We start from the raw sequence: 13,033 nt of genomic DNA, 5'->3' as shown, positions 1-13,033 counted from the left end.
CATACCATTTGTCCCCATTTTACCCCTGAGCCCCAGGCATACAGCCTTGTTATAGTATACACAGCACCCCACTCCCAAGTTGGTGATTACCCCCTCCCACAGTACTCCTTACCCTCTCGTGTGCTAATCTCTCCCCACTGATATGCTGAATTGACCTTCCAACCTGCTTCACAAATATTATCATCTCCGCATCCCAGCATGATGCCTCCACTCCCCACATTTCCCCAGTATGCCCATCGAAGTAGTGATCCCTGATTTTAATGGACAGACCCCCGAGAATGACTGGCCCACCGCCAGCTGGCATGGACTAGACTGGTGAGGGGGCAGATCCCTGACTGATTTTTAGGTAGCTCTTTGGCTGAGTTCGCACTCCTCCCTGGACTGGCTGAACTGGACCTGCAGGTCTGACCATGGCCCACTCTCCAGACTGTTAAGGGATTGACTGCCTGACCATAGACCTCTCTCCACCCAACCCCCACCTCCATCAAACCCCCTCCCCACCTGACCATTACCACTAACTGAGAGGAAGATATGGGTGAGGCTCATATTTAACCAATGAAATACCTATTACTTGGACAACCAATATAGAAATACTTAGAATTAATGATGATTGAGAAGAGCTGATGTGAGACTGGGGTGGATGAAGTTAAAAATCACACAACAACTGGTTATAGTCCAACAGATTTATTTGGAAGCACAGCTTGCTTCCAAATAAATCTGTTGGACTATAACCTGGTGTTGTGTAATTTTTAACTTAGAATTAATGAGGCTGCTCACTCTATTAAAAGGCCTGTGCTAAGAGATCAGGCTACACCGACCTAGCTCCATTTGACGTGGTTGTGGGAGAGGTCTCTCCCTTGACATGACATTCCTTTTCAGCTCGGCCTAGTAAAGTTGACCCAGATGTGGGAGGAGATGAACTGCATGCTGGACCACTGACCAAGAGAACCCAGCAGTCATGATGGAGCTCCCACATTGTTTTTGAGCCCACTGAATTTTTCAAAAGACTTTATATTGAATAACAATGCAGTGACTCAATTCCTACCTGATATCCCAGCTGGAAATATACATTGTTAGGGTCAGTAGTTCTGCCTCTATTACCAAGAAAGATTTATATAGGTCATACTGGGCAAATCCCCTTGACTGTATGTTCAAAGTTTTAAAAAAATCACACAACAGCAGGTTATCGTCCAACAGGTTTAATTGGAGTCAAAGAATGTGATGCTGGAAAAGCACAGGAGGTCAGGCAGCATTAGAGGAGCAGGAGAGTCGATGTTTCGGGCATAAGACCAACATCAGGAATACTGATGAAGGGCTTATGCCTGAAATGTCGACTCTTCTGTCAAATTGTGTAATGTACCTAAGCAATCTCCTAGCGTTCAGTGTCACCTCGGAAGCTCACTTAGAGCAACTAGAAGTTATCTTCCAGAATATATGGTCAGCTGACCTTGTGGTCAATTTCACAAACAGCGAGTTTGGAAAGGTTCAAGTGACCTAATAAGGACACGCAGTGGGTCAAGGATGACTGCTGCCCAGGGAGGCAAAGATAGAAGCAATAGCATTGTTCCCCATTCACATAAAAAAGTGAGTAGTCATGAGATTCTTGGGGATGTGGGGGTTCTATTGTGAGATCTACCAGGTGTTTAGCACCGCTGCCTCACAGCATCAGGGACCTTGGTTCAATTCCAGCCTTGGGTGACTGTCTGCATGGAGCTTGCATGTTCTCCTCGTGTCTGCCTGGGTTTCCATTGGTGCACTTCAGTTTCCTCCCACATACCAAAGATGTGCAAGCTAGGTGGATTGGCCATGCTAAATTGCCAACCGTGTCCAGGGATGTTCAGGCTAGGTGGATTAACCGTGGTAAATGCAGGATTATAGGGATAGGTTGGGGCAATGGGTCTGGTTGGGACGCTCTTTGGAGGATCGATACAGACTTGGATGGGCCGCATGGCTTCATTCTGCACTGCAAGGATTCTATGAAAGTTCATTTCAATCTTTCAGTGTAATTAGCGACTTGCTATGGAAAAACATGAAGGTCATATTGACTGAGAAATGGCAGACAGCTTTTGAAATGCCAAAGGCCACTTTATTAAGCAACCTTTGCTTGCAACTTCAAATTTTAACCAATCATTTAATGTAAACGTCAGGGTAGGAGGGATGGTCCTCCTTCAGGAAGATGAATTAGGGATAGAGAGACCAATCATTATTTGTCCATAAAACTAAAGAAGCATCAGAAACGGGCCTTCGCAGTGGGGAAGAAAACTCCCAGGGTGTCGAACACTTTGGAGTGTATGACCAAAATGGGTATAAACAGAGACCACAGATTATACTGACCACAAGGCATTAACGTCTGTGGAAACGCATCTAATTCATTTCAGGGAGGGAGTATCATGATGATGGATTTGAAAAATAATGAGCAAACATGTTGAATTCTTGGGCAAGATGTGTTTTTTTCTAAAAAAAAATGACTACAAACCAAGTTTGGCTGATATTGTAACTTCTAAGTATGAAATGAAATGTTCATTGTAACCCCTTGGAATGTAGGTACCCCTCGTGCAGTGAAAGCCACAGCTTGAGCATAGCCATTAAACATCCCTGCACTGCACGAACAAAGAAAAAATAATCTGTTGTCCTGAGTGCAGCAAACCAGTCACTGTCTACAGGAAACAGGACAAAAGAACAAAACACCATGTAACTCAAAAATTAACCATTCACCTACCAATAGCCATTCTACTGGTATCTCTCAAGATAATGCTCACAAAGTCCCATTGTCTATTGTTCACAGAACTCTGACTGATGCTTATATCTTTTTTTAACTTTTATCGTTTTAAGAGTCATCTCCGATTTCTAACCAATGTGTATGTGTCTTACGCTGTCATTTGTTCTCCCATTCAGTAATGAATTAACTAATTCTTTTGTTAACTCAAGATACCTGGATAAATTGTCTCACAAAAACATAACTTAACTTGGCCTGGAAGAAAGGGATTCCAAAGGAAGGAATCCTTTCCAAATTAATTTTGCTCCAATCAACTGAGAGATGGGGAGAATAGAAAAGGAGAACTATTCCGTCACCCTTCACTGAGGAATTTGACAATTTCGACAATTTACGATCTGCAACAGTAATAAATTGGACAATGTTGCCTGGGTTCCGGTTGTTATAGAAGGTAATTTCAGGTGGTCAATTTCATCCTGTGCCCAGGAGAGCAAGGAACAGCACAAATGCAGCCAATGCAGCAACGGAGCATGGCAATGGCTGGTACCCAATGTGAGCCCGGACCGTAGCAGCAGCAGGCAGTGATGAGGCGACGGCAGTGAAATATGTCAGCAACAGTGGTCAGTCACGAAGGGTGGTGTCAGCAGCAGTCAGGGCTGAAGCCTTGCGAGCGGAGACAGCGAAAGCTGGTGTGCCCGAAGGAGGTGGCTGGTGGACACAGGCAGGTCTTGTCCCAGCACTGGGGAGAGTGAGCCCTCATGGGGAAAGGCCAGCTTGGAGTGTCTGCAGGCTGAAGAAAGGGCTGCAATGTTTGACTTTTTCACTTACTTCTTCATTGTTCTACTTTTGTAACTTAGATTTTATACTTAAGATGGCACAGAGTGTGGCGACATTGTACACTTTTCACTGTATTCTTGTGCCACGTACTTGAGTACACGTGACAACAAAACCTAAATCTAATTCTAAGTCTAAATTCACCAAATCCAAACATTTACTATTTAGGGACAGGACCATTAACCCCATCTTTGTCTAAAGGCTTGATCTCACAATGAAAAATACATTTACCAAGCAAATGATAGGAGACACATTAAAAAATGATTCACATTCCAGCACTAACGACCAGCAGTGAATATACCAAAATAAGAAAGGTTCAGATTAAGCATATAGTTCATGTCACACAGTCTGAGACAGATTTCATGCGAAATAAATCAGATAAAACTAGTAAAGTATTAAAAATGTTTATTAAAGCAGGCTGTGGAATAAAAAAAGACAGTGAATAAAATATTTAGCAAACAGGAAAGACAGTTCATAGCAGAAAGAGACTTTCAAAGAGCTTAGAGAAGTTGATACATCGTTGGGTGTAGAATTAAAATAGGAAATTTGAGGATAAAAATTAAATAGTGATTCAAAATTGTACTCACATTGCAATCACAACACTACAACTCGTCAATAAAAATCAGGAAATCCTGGAGATGTTTGACACAACCGAGGTGATTTTAACTTTGAGTGACAATGTGAAACAGACAATGTTGAATTGTCCCCAATACAAGACTTTGTATTCCAATGTCAAAGAAGTAAACAGAGCTGTAGAATGAGTGGCTAATTCAACAAAACACATTGTACACTGTTGCCCAAAGTTAAAATGATCCCCTATGAAGTCTAAAACCACATTGTCAAATGAGATATCATCCTAAGAGCAGTAACATGTGGAAATGCTAGTCAACATTGTGATTATAGGCTGTTAGTCAAAGCTCATTTCTGGAAAGCATCTGCATCTCCAACATAAACCCTCCTTTCTCTTTTCAGAAACTGATTAATGGGATGTGAACATTTAGATCTTCATTTCAAAATTCCATGTTGTTCTTTTTTTTCTTGAAAGATTAAGTGAGTTTGGCACTTTTTGTGTGTGTCCTCCATTAACTGTGGCTCTTCCATCCACCAATCGACGCCGAAGAATGGGTCTACACATGATATACGGACCCATCCATTGGAAATTGACCAGGCCTGCTGGACATTTGCAGCACCTTTTTTGGTTCTTATTTTCCAACTCCATGGATGTTCCCTTCCCAGCTCTATACTTCTTGTTCACTATGTCGTAGGTTGTACTTTAATGGAACTCAGTGTGACTCGAATATTTAACATTTCTTTACTGAATTGGGATTGCCAATGGAAACAAACACCATCCCGCTTTCCTTAGCATTTGAGTACGAATCTTCTGCTAGTTTTGATGGGCTCTGCAGGTGCCTACTCATAAGGGGAGAAGTAGCAACTTCATACCTGGGTGGCGCTTGAACTATCTCATATGTTGATGAGGTCCTCGACTCTGATTGCTTTGTGACTGTGGTTGAAGTTTTTGATGTGATAATTTTGTTCCCAAATCGATCAATCTCTTCATATTTTTCCATGATTGTCTTCGTACCAACAATTTCACCTCCTTCAGGCCCTGTCTTGAACTCTACAACACTTTTGCTTCTCTGTGGGACTGGGGTCTGAATTCTGTCAAAGACATTGCCTTTAAATCCACTTAAAGGGATATTGCCAGAGGATGTGTTGAGTGCACTGTCATTGATATTGGCAATATTGTTTCCATTTCTGTTCTTGGTTTGAATTAACTCATTGGTGTCTTTTAGTACTGAATCCTTGCTGCCAACAGACTCATGCTTTGCCTTCTCAGCTCCACCACTTTGGTGTCCATTGCAACAAACTGGATTCTCAAGGTTATAGGTTGTTCCTTTTGGGGATGGAGGTGCAATGTTCTGGTTTTGAGGAGCAGGAGAAATGCACATGCCCTCTGTTGGTGTAACTGATGCGTTGTTTTGTAAAGAATCTGTCGGTTTTCTAGCTGCTGATTCAATGGAAATATAGGAAGGAGACGATGGAGTGCTCACACGGGCTGGAACAGCTGGAATACTTAACAATGGATTCACTTGTTTCTCTGAATTGTTTAACTCTTCTTTTCTAACTTGATCCTCTTTAAGTTCCTTGGCTTTTTCTGCATTTGATTTGCTAGAGACCAGACTGATCTTCTTAATGTTTCCAGATGGGGGGCTTGACACAACCCCTAGTGACTCCCGAAAAAGGCCAGAGAGTCCTGCAATATCAGATTCTGATTTCAAGTTGGAAACAGAATACAGAGCCTTTTTAATTGACTCTTCGATCTGTAAGAGCTTTGCCAGTGTTTGCTCTTTCAGGTAAATGATTTCCATACTCGCCCTTTCAAGGTCTTCAAACACAAGCTCCATGGAGGACAGGCTTTCCAACTCATCTTTGGCTACTTTAGGCTGCTTCTGCATTTCATTCTTTTGACGATCAACTGGTTTCAATTGCTTAGTCACTTTATTCTTAGGCACCACCCATTCAGGCACGTTCTCAAACAAACTTTTCAGACCTTTCACATCTACTTTAAAAGTCTCCTCTTCGAACTCTTTCACCTGAGACAAGATCTTCTGCAGTTCTTCTTGTTTCCTCAGATTTTCAAATATCTCCATCACCGCCTTCACATTCCCTCGCATTATTTCCTCTTTGTGAACTGATAACCTCTTCCTGCGATCATCTTCAGTCTCTTGCCCTTGCTGCCGGTTACCTCGCATTACGACTGTGTCTGGTTGTGGGGTGTGCTGCTGCTCTGTGTGAAATTGTTCTTGTTGGCGATTTGTAGCTGCTGCCTGTTTACTGAAGCCATGCTGGCCTATGCATCTGTGGCACTGGCCACTCTGGGGTTGCTTTTGTTCAAAGGACACTTTGACTGATTGCTGTGGATATAACTCTGGGCTTGGCTGAGGCTCCAGGTAACTCTTTTGTGCCTTACCAGGAGCTGAGGTTTCTGCTTGGGCCACTTCAATTCCTTTTGGTAAAGCAGACGTATTCTCTGCCGATCTCACATCCTCTTTCCAGCTGTTAGCCTTGTTATTTTGAGGACAGCTTTGTTTGTCCTGGGTTCCAGAAGTGTAAAGGGCATCTTTAAATTCCTGAAACATTTCAGCACTCCTTGTGCTTTGCTGTGAATGTGAACTTTGGAATCCCTGAAGGGCTTCTGCAGCAGTCAGTTCCTTTGGTACAGTTTCTTGTTCCATTTTCAGTGAGCCACCAGCCTCAACATGCCTTCCAGAGGTGTTTTCTCCACACTGTTGGCTCATTCCCTGTAATGCCATGTTTTCTACAGGGTCGGTTACCCTGTCAGTTGGCTTGCTGTGTCCTTCCTTTGTTTGTTTGTATTTCTCTTCTGCCAACTGCAAAGGAGTTCTCGTTGCTTTGGTGTAAGATGCCATTGTGCTGGATGTTTGCTCCAATAGAGATTGCTCACAGTGCCTTTCCTGTTGAACAATTTGACAGTCTGATGGATGGACAGCTCCTGTAGGAATTGATACTCTGCCAGATTTTCCTGGAGGCATAAACTTTGGTGAGTTGCATTCTGCTGAAAGCAATGGGTTGGGTTTTGGCATGGCTGATGCATAGTTCTTTGGCGGATTAGTTGGACTTGCGGAAGAATGGATTGATGTCAAATGTTCTGGCTTGGGAGGTGGAATGGGTTTGCCTCCCTGCATTGGCCGAGCAGGTACTGTGTTTGGTTTTGGTGCAATCGATGGTTTAGATGAGATGTTCTTTCTTTCGTGGGTCTTGGGTGGAAGAGGTGGAGGATACTGAGAAGTCACTGGCTTTTTCACGGCAGCAGACTCAAACTGGTTGCGGGGAAAGGGGCTGCCCACCACAAATGGTTGGCCACAAGCTTCACTCGATTGTGCAGGCCGCTCTGTCACTGCAACTGGAGGAGGAAACTCAGTGTCAGATTGTGATAGCGAAACCCGATTACAATCAGTTCTAACACCACTCTTCATTTTGTCCCTTGAATGTGACTGGCCTGCATTTCTATATATCATGGCAGTTTTAAAATCACCTTTGGAAACATTCATATTAGCTTTTCCCAGAGAATGGAGAGCTGCCTCCAAGTTACCTCGAACCACTTCCTCTCTCTCGACAGACTTCTGCTCTGCCACTGAATGCTTTAAGGACTGTATGGTTGACTTTACGTCTCCCTTGGCAATTATCTCCTGATCTGCCACTGCCCAATCTTCCGCCACTAAGTTGGTGAGCGAGTACTGACCAAGAATCTGCATGTGTTCTGAAGTAGCTCCTATTTTGGCTCTGCCATTGTTAACTAATTTTGTTAAATGTTCACCTTTCTGACCTTCATTAGAATAAGCCGAATTTGACAGAACATGTCCTTGTCCCTCATACGCACTGACCTGTTGAGTATTTTCCTGACCCTTCAGCTGCTGGGGTTGAGTGACAGTCACTTGGGTGCTTGTCCGATGCCTCGGCATCATGCTGCCTTGTGGCTGTGTGGATATTCGTACGTTTTTCTTCACCTTTTCTGCTGAGGTCTTGTACTGAGTAACTTGATGACATTGTTGAAATGCTGCTGAGCTTTGTGTGCTACTCTTGAACTGTTCTCGTGTGCTGGATTTGTGTTGGGTAGTCTGTGCTTCAGCTGTAACCTCTCTAAGGTTTTCCATTGCGACTTGAAGGTCCCGATCTGTGGCATTTTCTGTCCTCCCCTCTGACACTGCGAGGGAGGCACTACCCAGTGAGTAAACAGAAGGTTCGGAATGTTGTCCGATTCTCATCCCATTCCTATCACTTGTAGATTCTTGCAGTGCATCCAGAGTGTCTTTTGTGTTATGAGAGACAGTGTCTTCCCTATCCAGCTGTCTTGTTTGATACTTTGCATTCTTCACTGACTGTGGTGGAGTCTTATAATCACCAGTAACAAGCTCTACTTTTTCCAACCCAATGGACTGATTTGCAGCCTGCCCCAGGGACTGATGAACAGAATTGCTATTATTACCTAAAATATCTTCTTTCTGAGCATTATCGTGGAAAGTTTGTGGTTCAGTTAAGAAGTACTTCTTGGTTCCTTTGACATCTCCTGGTACAATGTCATCAACAGTCCTTTCAATTTGTCCTCCACTCTGTTTCAAATTCCTTTTGGCACCCTCTACATCACCAGGTACAATCTCCTCTTTCTGGGCTGAAACTGGAGAATCATCAGTTTCCTCTTGATCCCTCTTGAGATAATCTAATGTCCCTGATTCAATGCATGTAGTGTACAGTTGGACATTCCCTTTCTCGGTCTCCTCACGTCTTACCGTCGTCGATGTCGTTTGCTGCTTGGTAGAAGCAAGAAGACTATCAATGGTGGATTTTACATCTCCTTTGATCACCTCTTTTTCAACTTCTTCACTCTGTTGTTGATTAATCAGCAAATAAACAGTTATCTGAGCAATTTCGCTTTCAGTTTCCTGAATCAAAATCCCTTTTTTGACTTTACTGTCTTGATTGAGAAGGTTATAAATTTCATTAGCGATGTCTCCATCTTTCTTAACCCCACCTTCAGAGTGAGAGAATAGCTGAACTTTATGTGAAAATATTCTCCCACTTCCATCTTCCTTCAGCACAATCCCTTCAGGATGGAGGGATTCCTTTTTCTGAAGCAACTGCCACAGAATTCTCTGTAAAATACCACCAATAACTTCTTCCTTTAGAATGTGTGGACCATTCTCATGCATTAGTTGATATTTGGCCATTTTTAGAACACCTGCCTCACTTGATTCAATGAGAAGTCCCCTTGATGTAATGGCATTACAGTTGTATAGAGTCTGTAAGCTTGTCTGGACACTTTGCTCTGCCTTAACAGTGCTTTCAGTGCTGCATTGAGCACGAATGAATGTGTCCAGTGGAGTTGTTTCAAACAACCATGTTGTAGTCTTCACATCAGCATCTGGTACTCTTTCTTTAGCTTCATTTTTCATTGAAGTGTCTGAATCTTTTAAGCTGTCCAATGGTTGGGACTCAAACAACCAGGTGCACCTTTTCACATCTCCCTTCTGTACATCTTCTCTGTGGACAGTGTTTGCACATGTACTTTCTTCAGCTGCTCCTTTCAAGGAATCAATGGGGAGATTTTCAAAGAGCCAAGTTGATGTCCTGACATCTCCACTCTGCACATCACTGACACTGACCATCCTTACATACTTGCGGTTTACCTGCTGCCCTTCAAAGAGTTGCTTACTTGCTTGCACGTTTCCCCCTTGGACTTCGTCCACCACTTTAATTCCTGGTTGTGCTTCATCTTTGATTGAATCCAAAGGTTGGGTCTCAAATTTCCATCGAGCCGCCGTCACATCTCCCCGCTGCACATCCTCCTGCGTGACAGCTCTGAGTACAAACACCTCATCCAGTGGCTTGATTGAATCCAATGGTTTGGTTTCAAAGAGCCATCTAGTACCCCTTACATCTCCCCTCATGATTTCCTCCTTTGTTGCTGTAGTAACTTCATGATATTGGCCTTCCTTGTCTCGGATTGCATAAAGGGGCTGAGATTCAAAGAGCATGGTGCATGATTTCACATCTCCCTTGGCAACTGACTCTTCCTTCCTTGAACTGAAATCCATTATATCAGTTTTATCTTTTATCTGATCCAATGAGCAGGTCTCAAAAACAAATCGTTTGCCACCAACATCACCTCCCTTTACTTCAGTGATTGTATTTTTGGGTGTGTCTTCTTCTGTCATTTCTTTAATGGAGTCAATTGGGCAGTTTTCAAACAGCCATGTGAACTTGTGTACACAACCTGACCCCGACTGTGGGGCATCCATTGGCTTGGATTTGGTGCTGTTTACATTTTCAACGTCACCTATTTCATTAAGTGAGGTGCTTTGAAAGATTTCTTTCACTCTCGATACATTCCCTGACTGAATGTCCACCTCACTTGTGTATCTCATATTCTGTGCCTCATCCAACCCGCCAGGGATGTTGCCAATTTGTTCAGTTTCAAAAAGATGTTTTGTGGTCTTCACATCTACCCCTTTAACGTCATCGCTGTTTGCATTGAAGACTTTAAGCTGCTGTTCTCCTTTTTCATTGATACTATCCAATGCTTGTGTTTCAAAAAGCCATGTGTACGATTTGACATCACCTTTTAGTTGGGCTTCATCCTCTTGCTTGGTCTCTAATTTTTCATACAAAGCATCCATCGGCTGTGTTTCAAACAGCCATCTACATGTGTTTACATCACCTTTTATCACATCTTTGTGGTCGGGGCTTTGAATCTGTGTTTTATTTATGCTGGCATGTATGACATCAAGAGGCTGTGTCTCAAAAAGCCATCGGGTTGTCTCCATATTGCCAGCACGGATCTCCTCTTTGGTGATGCCTTTAACTAATTCCACGCTTTGTGTTTCTTCATCAAACTGATCCAAACGACGGGTTTCAAACATCCATCTATAATGTTTGACATCACCACTAGCAACTTGTTCTCGACTTACTGTCTTGACTTGATGGCAGTGACCAGCACTGTCCATGATAGCATAAAGAGGGGTGGTCTCAAAAAGAGCTCTGTTCTCATTTACGTGTCCAGCCAACACTTCAGCTTGCTTCTCAGCAGAGATTTCATCTGATTTTTTGAAACTATGAAGAGGTAGAGTTTCAAAGAGAGATTTATAAGTTTTGACATCTCCTTTCTGTACTTCCAATGTCTTGTTGATATTGGAGATTTCACTTTGCTCTTTGTTAATACTGTCCAGACAGCAACTTTCAAACATATGAGCTCTTTCTTTCACATTTCCCTTCTCTTCTTCTGTCATGACTCTCTTCAAGTGGCCAACCTCAAAACTGTCCCTCAAGCTTTCCATAGGCTGTGTTTCAAACAACCAAAGACTGCTGCTCACATCACCTCCAATTATTTGTTCTTTGGTGAGTTCTTCAGATGGGATTTCCTTTAATGTATCAAGAGGTTGAGTTTCAAAGAGCCAACACTTCTTATTGACATCCCCATCTTCTATCACTTTAATACTGGCCTTGCAATTTGACTCCTCGCTCTGCTCATTGATGGCATCCAATGCCTGTGTTTCAAAGAGCCATCTTTTCCTGCCAACACCACCTTGTTGAGTCTCTTCCAGGGAAATGCCTCGAATGATCTTTACTCTTGAAAGATCTTGGTTAATGCTGCCCAGGGGTTGAGTTTCAAACAACCAACGAGCACTTTGGACGTTACCGCTCTGTTGGATTTCCTCCCTGCAGATAGACTTAATTTGGTGGATGTTCCCAACAGGATCTCGAATGGCACATAATGGTTCAGTCTCAAATAACTTCACTGTCTTGCTGACATCGCCTTTCAGTTCCTGAATTTCTGAGCGCAGTTGCAATATGCTGTTTTCTTCCACGGAGTTGCTACGTCCCAAATCACCTAATGCATGGGTCTCAAATAGTAATTTTGCCCCTTTTACATCTCCTTTCCATATAGATTCTTTTAGAACTGCTTCTTGGAGATCATTCTCATTGGAGTAGATTTTATTCAAGGAATCCATAGGCTGAGTTTCAAACAACCACAATGCTGTGCGAACATCACCCTTTGTTTGCTCTTTTCCATCATTGGAGTTTCCAGAAAATTCTGAATACTGGGCGCTGATATCATTAATTGTCTGGTTTTCAAACTTCCAAGATGTGCTTTTCACATCTCCGCTGAGAATGGTCTCTTCGTCTTTCAGCTTCTTAGGCCCTTGGTGATCCCCAATGGTGTCCAAAGGCCAGTTGTCAAATATCCAGCGCATAGACTGGACCTCAGTCTGAAGCACGGTGTTGCCAATGCCATGTGTACCAGTTGCTAAGGCAGCTGCTGCCTGTTCGGCATTCAACACCTCAGCCCAGTCCTCATTGACCACCTTCTGTAGGTTTTTCCTCAGCTCTGGGTGCATGTGCTTATAAAGCCTCTTCAGTTCATTAATTTGGCGTTGCTGGTGAAGTCTGAAGAAGGCTTGCTGTGGAGGGGGTGGTATGTTTTGTGGGTGATCTTCCACTGTGACGTTTGGCTTGACAGTAGCATCAGGTATGGCAGGTGATGGAGGTGGTGGTAGAAAATCATTCTGCAGATTCTGAGTAACACTTGATTGTTGGATCGCATTCATGTTCTGGGCCATCTTTAGTAAAATAAGGTTAATTATGAGGATTGATGGACACCACTTTTATCTCGCATCATGCCATGCAGTTTAATGTTAATCAAAATTCAAATCAAATGGTTAATTGTGAGTAATTCTGCCAAGGATTGGCAGAAGAAAAGTACTTTTGTACCACTACCCAGTACCATTGGCACAGACCATGCTGGCTGGGTGGTTGAAAGATGATTATCTATACACAGCAAACAGTCCTCAGTCTTGTTGAAATTCATGAGGACCACTTCACATCACAGAAAGCAGCATAATTACATTATTCCATCTCTTATCCTCTTAAAATGCTGGAAATGGCACTTTTGCATTGACTGTGAGT

The 13,033-nt window shown here is 43.0% G+C and overlaps 1 protein-coding gene across 3 annotated transcripts in view; it reads right to left on the bottom strand.

The window, feature by feature from the left end:
• Positions 1 to 4,070: 4,070 nt before the first annotated feature.
• The window catches only part of LOC132815065 (xin actin-binding repeat-containing protein 1-like), a 29,740-nt gene continuing 20,777 nt past the window's right edge, over positions 4,071 to 13,033 (bottom strand). For all 3 annotated transcript variants that reach the window (XM_060823759.1, XM_060823761.1, XM_060823760.1), the window contains one exon: positions 4,071 to 12,687. In XM_060823759.1, the coding sequence (XP_060679742.1) occupies positions 4,849 to 12,687 (7,839 nt within the window). In that variant the 3' untranslated portion in view covers positions 4,071 to 4,848. The remainder of the gene's footprint in view (positions 12,688 to 13,033) is intronic.

This window comes from Hemiscyllium ocellatum, chromosome 4 (genome assembly GCF_020745735.1).
Source record: "Hemiscyllium ocellatum isolate sHemOce1 chromosome 4, sHemOce1.pat.X.cur, whole genome shotgun sequence".
Taxonomy (NCBI): Eukaryota; Metazoa; Chordata; class Chondrichthyes; order Orectolobiformes; family Hemiscylliidae; genus Hemiscyllium; species Hemiscyllium ocellatum.
Note: the sequence above shows the minus strand (reverse complement) of the source record. Positions and strands in the feature narration are given on the sequence as shown.